The sequence below is a fragment of the Motacilla alba genome, chromosome 3 (assembly GCF_015832195.1).
Source record: "Motacilla alba alba isolate MOTALB_02 chromosome 3, Motacilla_alba_V1.0_pri, whole genome shotgun sequence".
Taxonomy (NCBI): Eukaryota; Metazoa; Chordata; class Aves; order Passeriformes; family Motacillidae; genus Motacilla; species Motacilla alba.
In genome coordinates this window covers 46,282,945-46,297,963 of record NC_052018.1, presented here as the reverse complement: position 1 = coordinate 46,297,963, position 15,019 = coordinate 46,282,945, and the positions used below count along the sequence as shown (strand labels likewise).

General features: G+C 45.1%; 2 protein-coding genes across 3 annotated transcripts in view; one reads left to right on the top strand and one right to left on the bottom strand.

Moving 5' to 3' along the window:
* REV3L (REV3 like, DNA directed polymerase zeta catalytic subunit) overlaps positions 1-3,628 on the top strand; it is a 115,907-nt gene extending 112,279 nt beyond the window's left edge. The window contains exon 32 of one of the 2 annotated variants that reach the window (XM_038133852.1): positions 1,006-3,628. In XM_038133852.1, coding sequence (XP_037989780.1) covers positions 1,006-1,146 — 141 coding nt within the window. In that variant the 3' untranslated portion in view covers positions 1,147-3,628. The remainder of the gene's footprint in view (positions 1-1,005) is intronic. The other variant, XM_038133853.1, reaches the window with a different exon arrangement.
* Positions 3,629-5,407: 1,779 nt separating this feature from the next.
* On the bottom strand, positions 5,408-13,891 carry MFSD4B (major facilitator superfamily domain containing 4B). Its single transcript, XM_038131152.1, has 4 exons — positions 13,029-13,891; positions 12,763-12,931; positions 10,080-10,196; positions 5,408-7,505 (listed from the first exon to the last, which is right to left on the bottom strand). The coding sequence occupies exons 1-4, from the start codon at positions 13,398-13,400 to the stop codon at positions 6,280-6,282; spliced, it is 1,884 nt and encodes a 627-aa protein (XP_037987080.1). The 5' UTR covers positions 13,401-13,891; the 3' UTR covers positions 5,408-6,279.
* Positions 13,892-15,019: the final 1,128 nt, after the last annotated feature.

Genomic DNA, 15,019 nt, shown 5'->3' with positions numbered 1-15,019 from the left:
TGTTTAAATCCTGTTCCTTCTGGTCACAGGTATCCTCTGAGGTGCCACCTGTGGGACTTGGCCAGGAGGGGCTGCCCCTCTCCAGCTATTGTCAGTCTGCAGGGATTTGGTGCTGATGCAGGCCTGGCATCACCGTGGAAGGTGGAAAGAAGGAAAAGAGCTAGTTTTAAAAGCAAAGGGATACAATTTGGGTTTGTTGATCAGGCTATGCAAGTGATAGAATAAACTGTGTAACATTTTAATGTTAAAAAACACAGGTGTGGTTGGAAGCAAATTCCTAAGGTTTTGGAAAAACTGTTGGAGGTGGCAAAAGCTGCAAAGATTAAAAATAAAATAGCAAAGCAGGGGCCTTTAGTTTCCTAAAGGTGTCTACCTTTGGAAAAACTGTGCCTGCTGCTATTTTATTCCATCAGGTATCTCACACTAAAAGTACCTTCAAGCAGCATTAACAAGTAGTTCCTTGAACAAGAAGAGCAGTGCCAACTTCTGTGCCTGTGTATTTCAGTATTGGGATTCATTGACCCTGATTAGGTAAAACTCTAATTAAAGCTTATCTTGAAATGAGTAAATTATTTTAAAGTCCCTTTTCTCTGCAGAGAATAACTGCGGGACAAGAGTTCTTTCATAGAAAGTTTATCACAAATAGAACACACTGCCCTGCTTAAACTTATTTACCTTGTTTTTAAAAGTGCCACCACATGCAAGTGGAACTTAATTAGCAGGATTGAAACCCAAGCTGTAGAGTCCTGCTGTTGCTCTCTGCCCAGTTCAGTGGGTGATGCTGCCAGCCCTTCACCAGCAGCCAAATGAGCTGTCTGGCAGCAGCCCAAGAGGCTGAAGCAGAGAAGGGAGCTGCTGTGGGTCCCTCCATGCTGGGGAGAAGCTCTGTGCAGAAGGGCTGTGCCTGTTCTGCTGCTACAGGCTTGAGGATTTAGTAGTCCCTAGTGGTTTATGCCTCCTTGTGTTGTTCTAAAGCACTGTTTGGCTTTTTCTCGTGTAATGCAGATATGCAAGAACTGCACGGGCTGCTTCGATCGGCAGATCCAGTGTGTCTCCCTCAACTGCCCAGTGCTCTTCAAGCTCTCCAGAGTGAGCAGAGAACTGTCAAAGGCACCCTATCTCCGCCAGCTGCTTGACCAGTTTTAAATGATCTGTGTTACAGGATTCCAGGTGCTATTTTTTTTTCTTCAGTGTTTACCACACTAAGACTATTGTGCATGGTGCTTTTCAATTCTCACCTAGTCCAGGATTTCCATTTTAACTGTTGGGTTTATTATCTGAAGAATAATGAACGCTTACCATAACTAAATTGAAAAAAAAACCCAACCCATTTGTTGATCTATGAATAGCTCACTTTTTAAGATGTAAAAATTTCTTCTTCCTTTCATGTTTCTAACATACTGTTTTATAATGCTGATGTTGAAATAGCTCTGTGTAACATCTTGTAAATCCATTTCAAAGTAGAAGTCAAGTTTACTTCCTGGAGGAAGGAGCACTGAAAACCTCTTGAAATGATAAAACCATTCGTGTGTGTTCTTGAACTGTCAGTATCAAGACGTGTTACTTATATATTCTCCATTCACTTTATAATTTTGTCTGCGAAATATTTTGTAAATACACTTTTTTACTTTTCAAACAACTGAGTAAAATAATGTGCAATGACTTTTATACAGATAATTTTAAAGTTGGTTGGTATATCTCCTCCTAAGTTTTGCTTGATTCCAAGTAGATTGTTATTTTGATCAGACTGTGCAAGCAGTAGTACCATGTGTAGCATTTTGAAACATTATTTTCTAAAAATTGCTGTCTTGCTTTAGCTATTAATGGGGCATTGTGAGGAACTGTGCAAAGACATTTTTGTTACAAACCTGTGGGACTGTTGCAATACTTTAAATATAAAATTTTATTCCATTTTTGCTTGTTTTGTATAGACATTTCTATTGCTTCTAAATATGCTTAAAATATTTTCTTTCCTTACGTACTGTACAGTTAAATCTTATTTGCCACCATCTTGACAAAATGTGTATTTAGAATATTTGTATAACTGTATAAAATGGAAAAGGAATTATGTGGTCAGTGCATTGTTTTCTAAACTGGAAATCATTTTGTTTTAGAAGTTAATAATGGAAACCATATTAAAGTTGAATAAAATGATATGGTAAAAAAATGATACGGTTTTTTTTTTAATGTTTACCTTCACTTTGTTTCCTTCTCTGGCACACACAACAATGTAAAAACAAGACTGCTCAAATCAAAGTCAAGACTCCAACTTAAACTTTGGGATCTAAAATACCAGTAGAAGTTCTTAGAGGCCTTCCCCAAACCAGAAGAGAAACATTTTCAGTTTTCCAATAGCCAGAAAAGGACCGAGTTTTAAATTTAAAAGTCCAGAGAAGGTTTGAAAAATAGAAGAAAACTTTATTTACATCAAGGAACCTGAGTGCCTTCTCCAGATAAGAATTTACTACAGTCAAGACACCAGTCAGTCTATTAAATGTCACATTACACAGTACAATGTAAAACCCACACCAAGCAGCATAAAAACTATTACATATATAATAGAAAATCCACAGATTGCAATGCACTTTTATGCAAAGTAACTCTAAAAAAAACAAAACATCAAGGCAGAAAACTTTGCCTGGTCTTGCATTCAAGCATTGGTCACATAGAGAATAAAAGTGCAAATGCCAGGAGTGAGTGCTTGTAGTACAGTCCAGCACTTGGCAGTGCTTCAGGATAAATAAAGTATTAAATGACACTTAGCTGCAAGAGGTTACCTTTCACACTGGAGCAGAGCACTCATCTTCAAGCTATTCCTGGGTTTGTGGACAAAAATAGGATTCTTATCAAATTCAGGTATCTAATTCATGGACTAAAGCTCTTGTCCTCAACAGAGGGACGGCTTTTCTAGCATAAGCAGGGCAATAGTAATGTAATACAGTTACTCCAAGTAATTTCAACCCCCAACATGTAAGTACTTGAGCTTTCTGGAGGATCTGTAACTTAAAATAGATCTGCATTGTAAATAGATCCTCACTTCAGCTGTAGATGCCAGGAAGCAATTTACTATGAAAGGAAATTTAAACATGTGAAAACTAATACTCATTGTCTGAAAACAAGGAACACCAAAATCCAAGAGCAGGGAGCTAAGCCTTGGCCATCAAGGGTGCCTAGAAGTGGTATGAGCTGGACTCTTCCTTGGAAATGTGTTAGATCTTGTTTTAAACTTAAATTGCATCGAGCATTTCATTTTCAGTCAAGGGCACCCCCTGCTATTAAAAGCAGGCTGGTTAGGGGATAAGGAGAACACTTTCTGTCTGTCTATCCCAGTTCAAGTTTAAGACCAGAACTAAAGCACTGAAGGCTCCAAGTCCTCATTAAGATGCTCTAAATTTAGGCAGGTCTCCACACATCAGTGGAAAGTGATTCTACATAGATAATTCTTCAGGCTGTCTTACAGCCACTGCTTTTTGGATCCTTGACTTGTGGGAAAAGGCTGCTCTTACCTTGGCATTCCAGCCTGTTGCTCCATTCCTACTACACAGGCCTCCTGTTTTTTTAAGGAGGAAATGGGGATGAATTGAAGTTACTCACACAGGAGTTAATACAGACAAGTTAAAAAAAAAAAGAAACCTTTGTTTTGTGCAATATTTTCACATTTGCTGGGACAACACTGGTCAGAAACACAAATAAGTGTCTGCGTATATGCAGTAGATAAGGTTTAAGAGATTACAGCCTATTTCCCAATGCAGCTTTGATTTCATTTTCTGGGGTTTTTAGGACTTGATTATGCCAACAATTTAAAGTAAACTATCCATGTAAACTATCCCTAAGAACAGTCTATTCCAATCTGGAATTTCATCAAAACTTAGCATATAAATTGGGGGAGTTTAGAATCTTCCTGTTTCCCAGTATCCTTCTTTAAATAATTTTCTTCTGGCACCGTGATCTCAGGTGTGGGGAAACTTTTATAGCGACATCAACACAGGTGAATGCAGGGGGATGGCAGCTTCAGAAACGTGGAACAGTTTCTGTACCTTTCATTGTGTGTCCTGCACCTTCTCCCTACCTCTCCACCAGTGGGGTCTGCCCTCACCATCAGCTGACACCCCCCTACTTCCCACACACAGGGAGCAGCATGCAGGTGGAAAGATGGGAAGAGGAAACACGGTGAAATGCAGGCTCCAGCTGCCCTCATTCCATCCCCTCCCTGCCTACCACACTGTTTGCTTCCACGTCAAACCAACAAAGCACACAGGGCCCCACAGACTCCCTCCTGTCACCTGTGCCTGGGCCAGGACTGGGGCTGGCATTTACCATCCCTGTAAGCAAACAGAACCCCTGTGCCACAAGTGAAACAAAGCTTCATTCTAAAGTGCAGGTTTATGCATTGCACTGGAAGAAGATGCCCCAGAAGGAATTCATCAAAAACACAGGGGCATTTAAGTGCCAGCAGCAGAAAAAGAGGGAGGCTCTGCAACATGGCAAGCTATTAACAAAAAAACTTTCACTACAAGTTGATTCTGGCTTCTTATTAACTTCTCAGAAGAAGAGAAAAAGCCATTCAAGCCTAGGTTGCATACTTGGAAGGACAAGAGAGGGAACAAAAGCAGACCTGGAAATCCAGGGAACATCAAACATTCTGTGCTATGTTTCGCCTAGAGCCCTTTTGTTACTAAATGAAACCTCTTAGCAAGAAAAATACTAGTAAAAGTGCAAAGTAATGTTGCCCCAAACAAGAGTACATTGTTATCACACAGACTTCAAAAAAATACTTAACTGATTTGGAGTTCCAAGTGACAAATGGCAAGATTACTGTTTGGAGACAGATTTTGCCATTTACTGCTACTTTTTTCCTCTTACTGGGAGATCTCCCTGGCATGGCTGCACCTGCCCAGGGTTTCCTGCTTAGCAGCAATGAACCTTCACGTACAAACCACCGCGTCTCCACTAGGGAGGGTCCATCTCCATGTCATCCCCCAAAGAAAAAGCCCAAATGTCACCAAGCCAACTGGCCAGGGGCAAGTAGTCATACTGGAAAGGATTGTCTCATTGATAATTCCCTCTCCTCAAATCTTCATTGTAACACACTACCCTGGTAAGTCTTGGGATAGGAAACCAGAGAAGTTGGATAACCTTAAACAACTGACTTTAAAATGCCATGTATTAAGCCATCTCTTTTACCTGAAGGGAGCCAGCAAGAAAGGTGGAGTGGGACTTTTTACAAGAGCATGTAGTGATAGAGCAAGGGGGAATGGCTTCAAACTGCAAGGGAGTAGGTTTAGATTAGATATTAGGAAAAAAATCTTTCCTGTGAGGGTGGTGAGGCACTGAAACAGGTTGCCCTGAGAAGCTGTGGATGCCCCAGCCCTGGAAGTTTTCAAGGCCAGTCTGGATAGAGTTCTGAGCAACCTGGTCCAGTGGAAGGTGTCCCTGCCATGGCAGCAGTTTGGAACTGGATGATCTTTAAAGGTCCATTCCAACTCAAACCATTCAAAGACGACGTGATCATTTTATCTTTTTGTCTTCTGTGTACATTTGTTGATTTCAGTGGTAGTGCCATAATTAAAATTAGAAATACTTTAGATTATTTAGATTTGTTGCCACTGTTTAGAAGGTTGGAGTTATGCATTTGAGCAGATAAACAATGGCCCATTTTGTGCCCTTTCTCATAAACTGCTTTTAAGTGAACCAAAGGCATTAAGAAATAATTCCCAGTTTTTTCTTGTCTTTGTCTCAGAACCAAAAATTCCTATAGTTTGCCAAAAGGTTATTCAATTTACAGCTGCTGGGCAACATGGAAATTTTAACTGATTTGATCACACACCGCTTTCAGACGCAGTAGAAGCATTCCTCCTTCACAAGGTAAGAAAGTTCAGCATTACCGGCAAAGGATGTCTCTCCTCTCTCATGAAACCATTTTGTGACAAAGTATCTCAGACCTGCACCTTTCACCCACCTCAAAAAACAGAGTAGTCTGAGCAGTCCTCTTCTTTCCCAGTTATTACAGCATCTCTTCCTTGGCTGCATGCCTCATATTTAGAAAGCATCTTTTACGTTTTAGCAGTTTTGGCATAGCCAAACATTTATCATGTTGCCCCTTTCACATCACTGAGGACCTTCCCACTCCAAGACATACCCCTGCAGGCTGAAAGAGGAGAAAGGACTGGGAAAATGAGCATGCTGTGCTCTGCACCACTATGAAAGGATTCCCCAACCACTTGACAACAGCTACAATTCAATTGCATTTCCATTTTAAAACAAAAGTCAGCTTTGATTCTATTCACTCATCTCCCTGTCAACAATCCCATTTTGTCTCCCAGGGGAGCCATCAGCAACCACTGGAGGATCACCCAGAGCATCGTCCAGATGGGGCTGGGGAGAGACTTTAGCTGGAGAGTCCCCTGCTATCCTAGGGGAGGTGTCCTTGTCATTCATTTCTACTACCTCAAAGTCCACATCGTTCCACTCTCTGACATGCTCCTCCTCCTCCTCGTCCTCAGTAAGCCTCGAGTTCGACAACAAAGTTTTCCGAGTCTCCCTGTCACCGGCTTCTCGCGAGTCGCGCTGCTGGGGCCAGTTGGCCAGTTTGTACATGGCAGGGAAGAGCAGGGCCGTCACGACGGAAGTGACAAAGGCAGTGTACATAACGACAGGGACGTAGTGGTACCTGCCTTGGAGATAGCCCACCGCGACAGGAATGCACATCTCGCCCAGCGCCGCGCCCACCACGAACAGAGAAGCCGTTTTTCCTTCCACCACCGTGTACTGCTCGATCCAGGCAATGCCGCTGGGGAAGATGGTGGCCATGGATGCGCCGTACACGGCCGTTCCCACCCACAGCACGGCTCGGAAGTGCGCGAAGAAGGCCAGGGTTGTGGAGGAGGCAGCAGAGCACAGGAGACTCATCACGATCATGGTGGCAGGGGACAGGAAAGCAGCGCCGAATATCGCCGCTCCTCTGCACACGGCAAACGCGCCCCAGAAGACGGAATTCAAAGCAGCTGCTTCGCTCTCCTTCATCTCAGCAAAGACCATTGCGTAGGTATATACATAGGAGCCATAGGTGACCTCAGCTCCCACGTAGAACAAGAAGAATACGAACAGGAGACCAACCAGAGGCCAGTGGTATTTGGCAAGCCTGTCCTTCTGCGCAGAAGCCTTTGATTTGTCTCTAGTTGAGCTGCTCTTTGAATACAAAACAAAAAAGAAGATGGAAACTAAGAGAATATAGGTGCCTATGAAAATATAGGACCACAAAAAGCTTTCATTGTGATGGCCATTCAGGGCTGGGGTAGTCGATGTGGCTGATGCTGTCGGCAGAGACTTGAGGACAGACAGGTTTGTCTTTTCAGCCCCTGCAAGTTCCTCAGATTCAGAACTCCCCAAGTCCATTTGAGCCACCATGGGAGCCAGAAATGCACCTGCAGCAAAACTGAAGTGCAAAGCCTGCAAGTGTGGTCCAACCTCCGATCCCCAGGTATACAGTGCCAGTACATTGCCACCTGCAGATCAGAGAGAAAAGCATTCATTTTAGTCTGAGACCAGATATTGTTTAAAAGAAAGTAAAAAACCAACAAAACAAAACAAACCATAACCCATATTGCTAATTCAATGTACAATAATGCCAGATTTAGCAAATACAATGTGTAAAACAGCAGTTAACTGAAACTCTGAAATCCATGTGAACTGAAATCCATGTGATTTCTTGAGCTTAGGAGGATATTCAGAGCAGTCAAAACAAAGAGTCACACAGTGGCTTAATCCAGCCACAATGGACAGATATAACTGTGCCAGGGGAGGTTTAGATGGGGTTAGGAAAAGTTTTTTCATGGGAAAGGGTTGTTAAGCATTAGAACAGGCTGCCCAGGGAAGTAGTTAAGTGACCATCTTTGGAGGTATTTAAAAGACATGTGGATGTGGCATTAGGGACATGGTTTAGGGCTGGACTCAGCAGTGCTGGGTTAAGGGTTGAACCCAATGACCTTACGGGTATTTTCCTACTTAGGGACCCTATGATGCTATGGTTCTAATTACCCTACTTGACAATTTGCAGCATTTTTTAGCCTTTTTTAAAAGGGAAATTTAACTGCTTCTCATTTTTCTAAGTATCAAAAGCAACAATGCCCGATGCTAAGAATCAGAGGAACAAAAACAACATTTAAAATTCATTAAACAACATCCCAGGAAAAATAACAATTCACTTGCTACTGATGGGCTGGGCCCACCTCCCCACTGTGTTCAAATGACTTTCCAGAAACAGAAGGGCTTACATCAATACCGCTGTAAACACCAAGCTACACCTCCATTAGACCAACAATAATGGTAGGAAATAAGATCTCAGAGAGGTGTTTTGAAGTAGTCCCTCAGAAGAAGGCAGGAAAACAAAACAGTAATCAAATTCCTGTGCTGCAGTAGAGCAGCCCTTGTCACTCAGCACTCTTCCAAATCAATTCCGCTTTGCTTTACTGCCTTGCTATGAGCTTCTTCTGCTACTCCTGCTCAGCATGGGAAGTCTCCCTGGCTCTGAGGTCTGATCCAAGCAGTACACCCACTGAAGGTATTTTTACCATTGGCTGACAAGATTTTCCCATACAAAGAATTTTTAAACCAAGTGCCATGTATAACAATCTTACCAGAGGCAGCAAACACAGCTCTGCACTCAGTTTACTTAACATGACGTGTGCAATGCAAAACCATCTCTTCACTACTGGATCCTGTGCCGTGCTCTTTTCACATCTTAGCAGAGCTCCCTCAAACCCCACAGAATTAAGATACCTCACATGTGCAGCCATAATTCCTCTTTGTTGCCAACCAGCCAAGCCACCCTAGCCAGGCCCTGGCTGGGATGTTTCCAGAGCTGTTTGGATGGCTAAGCTAACACATGAGTCAGCTCCTTCTCAGAAATAACTCTGCCCTGAAGGTGATCAACCAGCTCATGTAGTACCTTGCTGGTTAGTAAGCATCCCCAGGCTCCTGCAGGAGGGCAGCAGAGTCAGCACACGCTGCTGGGACGGTGCTGGAGAGGTGCCAGGAGCGGCTGCCTGGTGTTGCTTCACCACCACGTGCTACAGCAAAGCCAGAACACTCTGCTGACTGATGTACTTTTGGGCATTTCCTAATCTCCACATGCAAATGTGCCAGCATTTCCCAGGCATCTCTAGGCCTGCCCAAACCCTTTGCTGTGGCCTTGCCTCCTGACGCAAACTGCCTGCTGAAGCCAGCCATCCCTGAGCCACCCTGTCTAACCCATGCCCAGGGACTCCTTTCTGTGGGAGTTCATTTTTCATGCCTCCAGTACAACTGACCTTTCTGACCACACCTATACTTGTTCTGCAACTTTACCAACACATCTCAGGCTCATAGAATCATTTAGGTTGGAAAAGATCCCCGAGATCATCTTCCTCCAGTAATAAGCCTCTGCTAAGAAACTGGGTTTGAACAGCTTTCCAGCAAAAGTGCTGGGTTTGGGATGCCATAGACTTAGAATCTGGGGGGCAGAACCAATCTGTATTCCCAGCCACCTAAGCATTGCTGGCCAAAGGTGGAAAACATCCCTTAATTCAGGGAGATGCACCATGGTGGTGCTGTGAACTCCCAGCTGCTGCTGAGCCAGCTGCAGGTGGGCAACTCTGCCAACAGCAGCTGTAAGAATCTCAGACACCAAGGCTTTGCTCGGGACTAGCTCAGGCCCAGCTAATGAACCATAGCCTAGCTTAGGCTAATGCTAATGAACCGTATCCTGACCAGCTCCCTGTAAGTGAGCAGTTTAAAGAAAACACTGCTTAAAGAGCACAGGGCACTTTCTTTATGCCTGTAATGGCCCACTGAAATGCAAATTGATGTTCTCCGGGAAGCAAGAGCTACCCTACTCCCCAGCCCCTAAAGGAAGGCCTGTCACACACACACACAAACACTGGAAGCCTCAGGACCAGACTAATCCAAGAACCACAACCAGGTAAAACAGTTCCCCTGTTTTAATTCAAGCTGTATCACAAGAAAAACCAGCAACTGTTTTGGTATGCTTGAAGTTTCCAATTCTTTTGCGGAAAGAACAGTCGGAGCGCAGGGTCCCCTACCTGTGTCCAGAATTCCCATGGAACCTCCAATAACTGACATCAAGACTGTCAATAGCAGGGATTCCTTAGACCAGGGTATTGCATAAAGACCAGCTGCCGTTCCAAGCATGGAGAAGGCTGGAAAGGTTAAAAAACAAAACAAAACACTCGCATACCACAGTTTCCATTTAAATAACACAGAAGACCAAGAAATACAAATAAATTCATGATTCTTAAAGTTACAGATAATCCTAATGAGTAATGCAATGTAAATGCCTCAATCCACGGTTAGCAGTCGCAGCTAGAAAGTTCAACAGATCATTTTTTAGTGGGGAAAAAAAGGAATTTCATCAGGATATAAACTCTGCAGGACAAACTTCTTTGGCTGAAGCAAAGAGAGCAGTAGCTCCTGCTACGACACTAAGAAGTCTTCTGCAAACTTCCAAATGTGACTTCAGTGTGAAGCCAGGAAAACATGGGTTTGAACAGTGTCAAGCCTGTCCTCTGAGAACTGCACAACATTTAATTTGGCTCCATTTTTAAAAGAACCCAAATAACTAAGCTCTTAAAAATCCTATAAAGTAATTGTACCTTGTCCACCAAGTGATCTTCATATAAAGCTGCTGACTTTTATTTATATTTTGTTCTCACATGAGGGATGTATTCCAAGGGATTTCTGGAGTTTTAGACAGAACTACAAAATTTCTCATACATAAATTTAGCAGGAATTCACTCGCTGTATTCGTTTTGCCATTATTGGCTACACTTAAAACATGCCATTTCAAAAAATATTTCTAGCAGATGGAAATTGCTTTTATTACCATTTGGGAGGAAGTTCAGCAGTTCAATTCTATGCTTATAATTGCCTCCATAATAAAACAACCTGCAATTAATATCTTGAAGAGAAAGTATTAGGTTCTTAGAAAGCTTTTGCCAGTTCAGCTGTCTCTATTCTTTTTCAAACCAATACATGACCACAGATGCAGCAGATACTTAAAACATCAATGGGGCCCGATGTATTTAAGAATTTAGGTTGATTCCAAAAGAAAGCAGCAAGAATGTCCAGAACCCTAAAGACCTAGCAAGATACTTGGAATACATGTCCTGAAACATTTTTGAAGGTGGTGTGCATGCTGAGCTGCATGAAGCAAACACTAGAGACTGGGAATACTAAGTACAGCCCCTCAGGTGCCACACTCAGACCTGAAAAGTAATTTCTCAGCAAGGGCTCAGTTGTCCACTTCAGCTCTATGGCTGATAATCAGCACTTTAAAATTTCCTTGACAAACACACAAAATTGATGTTTTCAATTTTTCTTCTGTATAGAGTTTTTTTCTGTAGCAGAGTTCCAGCAGTTGAAAGATGGGAGGCAAAACTACACAAGCCAAAAATCTCTTACAGGCAGTGCTCAGATGATAAAAATAAAAACAGGTTCAGTAGTTCAAATTGTGTTCTTGCCATAAGCATTTTACCAAACTGGAAAGGATTAGGAGACCCATCATTTCCCAAGCATTGTCAAGAGACAGCTATCCTCAGGGAGAGCAGGAAACACTGAACTACTTCAAGTTAACCTATGTTTCTACAGGTGTCTGTCTGCACTGATTCCATTACAGAAGGCAAAGTCTGACTTGGTCAGGTGCACAAGGAGGGGTTAAAGGAAACCCACTCCACAACTGCAAACACTGGCAATGGGAAAAGGGATCTTATCTGAACTGACCATATGATTACAACACGGTCCTTATGAGAGGCAAAGTTCCCTGAACCAAGGAGAAGAAGAACAAGCCCTGGTACACATTTTCATCCCTAACTTAGAGCACAAAGGCACTTGAAAGTAAAAAACACAGGGCTTCCACTATTTTCGGTGTGGGAATGAGACACTAACACAGCTCCAAAAGGAGCCCCTCCTTTCTGGATGTTGAGAGTGGCTCCTGGGTCCCTGACGGCTGAGCAGCCTTGCTCTGCCCGGACAAAGCCAGTCCTGTGCTCCTACAGGAGCAAGTTTCCACAAAAGCAGAAAACTGTTAAAATCATCAACTGTGGTACCCACAGCTTAAATGTTTCCACCATTACGGACAGTAATTAATGTTTCCCTCTGTAAATAAGTTAAAATTTGGCTACAGCCCTCCAGTCAAAAGCCACAGGCTTTCCCCCAGTGCACGAAGCTGCTCGTGACTGATGAGTGTTAAGCAAGGAAAGAGGAAGCTCTCCCCACAGAAACGCGCCTCAGCGAGACTGCCGGAGGTTTCTGCTGCGCACACGGCAGCCAAAACACAGCTTCCTGTTCCCCGTGTTGTACAGGGTCGCTGCAGAAGCCTGTTACGTTCTACCCTGCGCGCATTACTTGATGCAAACTAAAAAAAAAAGTCCAGCTGTTCTTTTCAGTGCGAACCATTGGTCAATGCACGCAGATTCTGTCCGATCAATCCCAGTTCCCGCTGCGGCCGTGCCCGGGCTCCCGGCAGGATGCTGCAGCGCGGCAGCGCCCGGCGCTCGGTGTCAGCAGCCGGGCAAGGCGGAGCGCGGCGACAGGGACGGGAAGGCAGCCGCGGCCATGTGGGGCAACAGCACCGCATCCCACGGACCCTCCCGCTCCCGGGGCTCGGCGCCGCATCTCCCTCTGGGCTGCGCTCGCCGCGGAGAAGCAGAAGCTGCCCCGGACAGCGTTCGAGAGGGCGACGCCGCCGTCCGGCGGGGCAGCACTCACCGAGCAGCAGAGTGGCGTTCATGCAGTCCAGGAGCACCCCGCCGACCACCGACCCGCCCAGGGAGCCCAAGGACCGGCCCACGAAGATGTAGTAGATGTCGCTGACGTTCTTGCCGACATTGGCGGCCAGGGTGGGGAAGGTGGGACCCAGCACCGCGATGCTCATCCCCTGCGGGGGAGAGTGCGGGGTCACCTCGCTCGTCCCGCGGCAGGGTCCGCACCGCTCCCGCAGCCCCGGGGCCGCCCTCGCTCACTCATTCACTCACCAGCCCCAAGAAAGAGGCGCAGAGCGTCCCGGAGATGCACCAGCGCAGCGCGGCCCCGTCCGCGCACCGCCCGCAGCGCCATCCGCCGCCGGCCGCCCGCGCCTCCGCCTCCACCTCCGTCTCCTCCGCCTCGATGAAGGGGACGCGCAGCTCCCGGTCGGCCTCGGCCATGGCTCCGGCCGCCGGCTCCGAGGGCCGCTCCGGGCCCGAGGAGCGCGGCCCCGCCCCGCGCACGGCGCCGGGAGGAGCGGGAGGAGGAGCGGGAGCGGCGGCGGGAAGAGCGGCGGGCGCGGAGCCGGGGGGCGACACCGCGGCTTCCTCCGCCGCCGGGGGCTCCTCCGGGGAGCAGGGCTCGGCGCTGGGGAGCGACATTGGCGGGGCAGCTGACACTCCACACCGCTGCAAGTTTGTGCCACGGTGCCCGAGGAAGTGCCCTTATAAACCAGCATTTATTTTTAATCGGTGTTATCACTCAAACTGCACTCGACCTTTCAGTCAACCGATCATAAACGGTCTTTGCCTTCCACAAGGACCGTGCTATGGCACGGTGATAAAGCTGAGAGAGAGAGAGAGAGAGAGCTGCCGGCTCTGCTCAGCACAGGTATTAACACACGCCTGGTATTTAAAGTTTTAAGCATTAAAACTACATGAATTCCTACCACGCACGTGGAGCAGCTCACAGACTGTGCAGCAGGTCTCGGTGCATGCTCCGTGTCTGGCACTGAGCCGCTGCTCCCTCTAAGAGAGGCTCTGAGTTTCACCGTACCTGGCACATTTAAGTGTCACAAACAACTCGGAAGATAATCCCAAACCGCACCGCTTTGTTTCGCGCGTTGTTCCTAACAAGTAGATGATGGGATACAGCAGCGCATGGACAGCGAGCAACCCACTCCCGTTTTTCCTGGGGGGGAAAGGGGGGGGGAAAGGGGAAAAAAGGGAAAAAAAGGAAAAAAAAAAAAAGGGAAAAAAAGAGTGCCTGCTTGCTCCAAGTAACACTGCAGAGTGTGTACCGTGAGGTATCTGCAGAAAATTGCTGAGCTTCAGTTCATACGCCCAGCAGTAGACAATTCCAGACAAAATCATTTCAACTATAAAATAACAGTAGTCACACACAACTCCAACATTTCTAGATGTTAGTATTTTGCCTTGTTTGAAATGCCTCCCCCAGGCTTCTCCTCACTGTTGTTTCACACACTTACAAAGAAGCTTTGTACATTGAGAGTGTACAAATGGCAACAGCACCCAGGCACTTATAAAGGTTTTGGGCATCTTTTTCAAATTTCAATTTGAACTGCAAGCAGCCTAGGGAATAACCCCAGTGAAACGGGAATATTTCACCCATATCATCAGATATATTTATTAAAGCAAAGAAATATTTGGCTCTACTACAAAGGAAAAGTGAATTAATTTCTGGGACTTATGGAAGCTGTCAAAGAGGAAACACTTCATGCTTCATGAAGTGTAAGTCAAGGGAAGGTAAGGATAGTCAAGGTAAGTCAAAGGGAAATTGGTAGCAGGCCAGTAAATGATTAAAGGTCCCACTGACTTACACTGGCAGCTCATGAAGCAAAGTCAGAATTATTTTAAAACACCACTCAAGCTTATTGTACCAGTTTCCCTCCCTCCCTCCCTCCTTTAATTTTCCTTCTGCCTTTTGTGAATGCAACTGCTTCTGCAAGTTTGATACTGAACCCCAGAATGGAAAACAGAGAAGATAAATTTTTCAGAAACAAGCACCTTAGCAGCTTAGGTTTTTAAATCATTAGTTGTCAGTGCAATCAGAATGAAATGGGTTGCACCATAGATTAATGTAGGAGCAAATGTAATGGGGACATTTCATCCAGACCACAGTGGCAATAAAAGCTGTAAAGACTTTTTGTATAAAAGTCTTCACACTAGATTCAATAATTATCAGAATACAACAAAATTACATTTCAAAATGACAAGTTTTACACAAGAATAAGACTAAAAACGATGCATGCAGTAACAAA

Coding starts and splice junctions, on each gene's coding strand:
- MFSD4B (XM_038131152.1), bottom strand. CDS start 13,400: ATGTCGCTCCCCAGCGCCGAGCCCTGCTCCCCGGAGGAGCCCCCGGCG. Junction 10,197..12,762: donor GAACGCCACTCTGCTGCTCG/GTGAGTGCTGCC, acceptor TAACCTTTCCAG/CCTTCTCCATGCTTGGAACG. Junction 7,506..10,079: donor CATGGGAATTCTGGACACAG/GTAGGGGACCCT, acceptor TCTGATCTGCAG/GTGGCAATGTACTGGCACTG.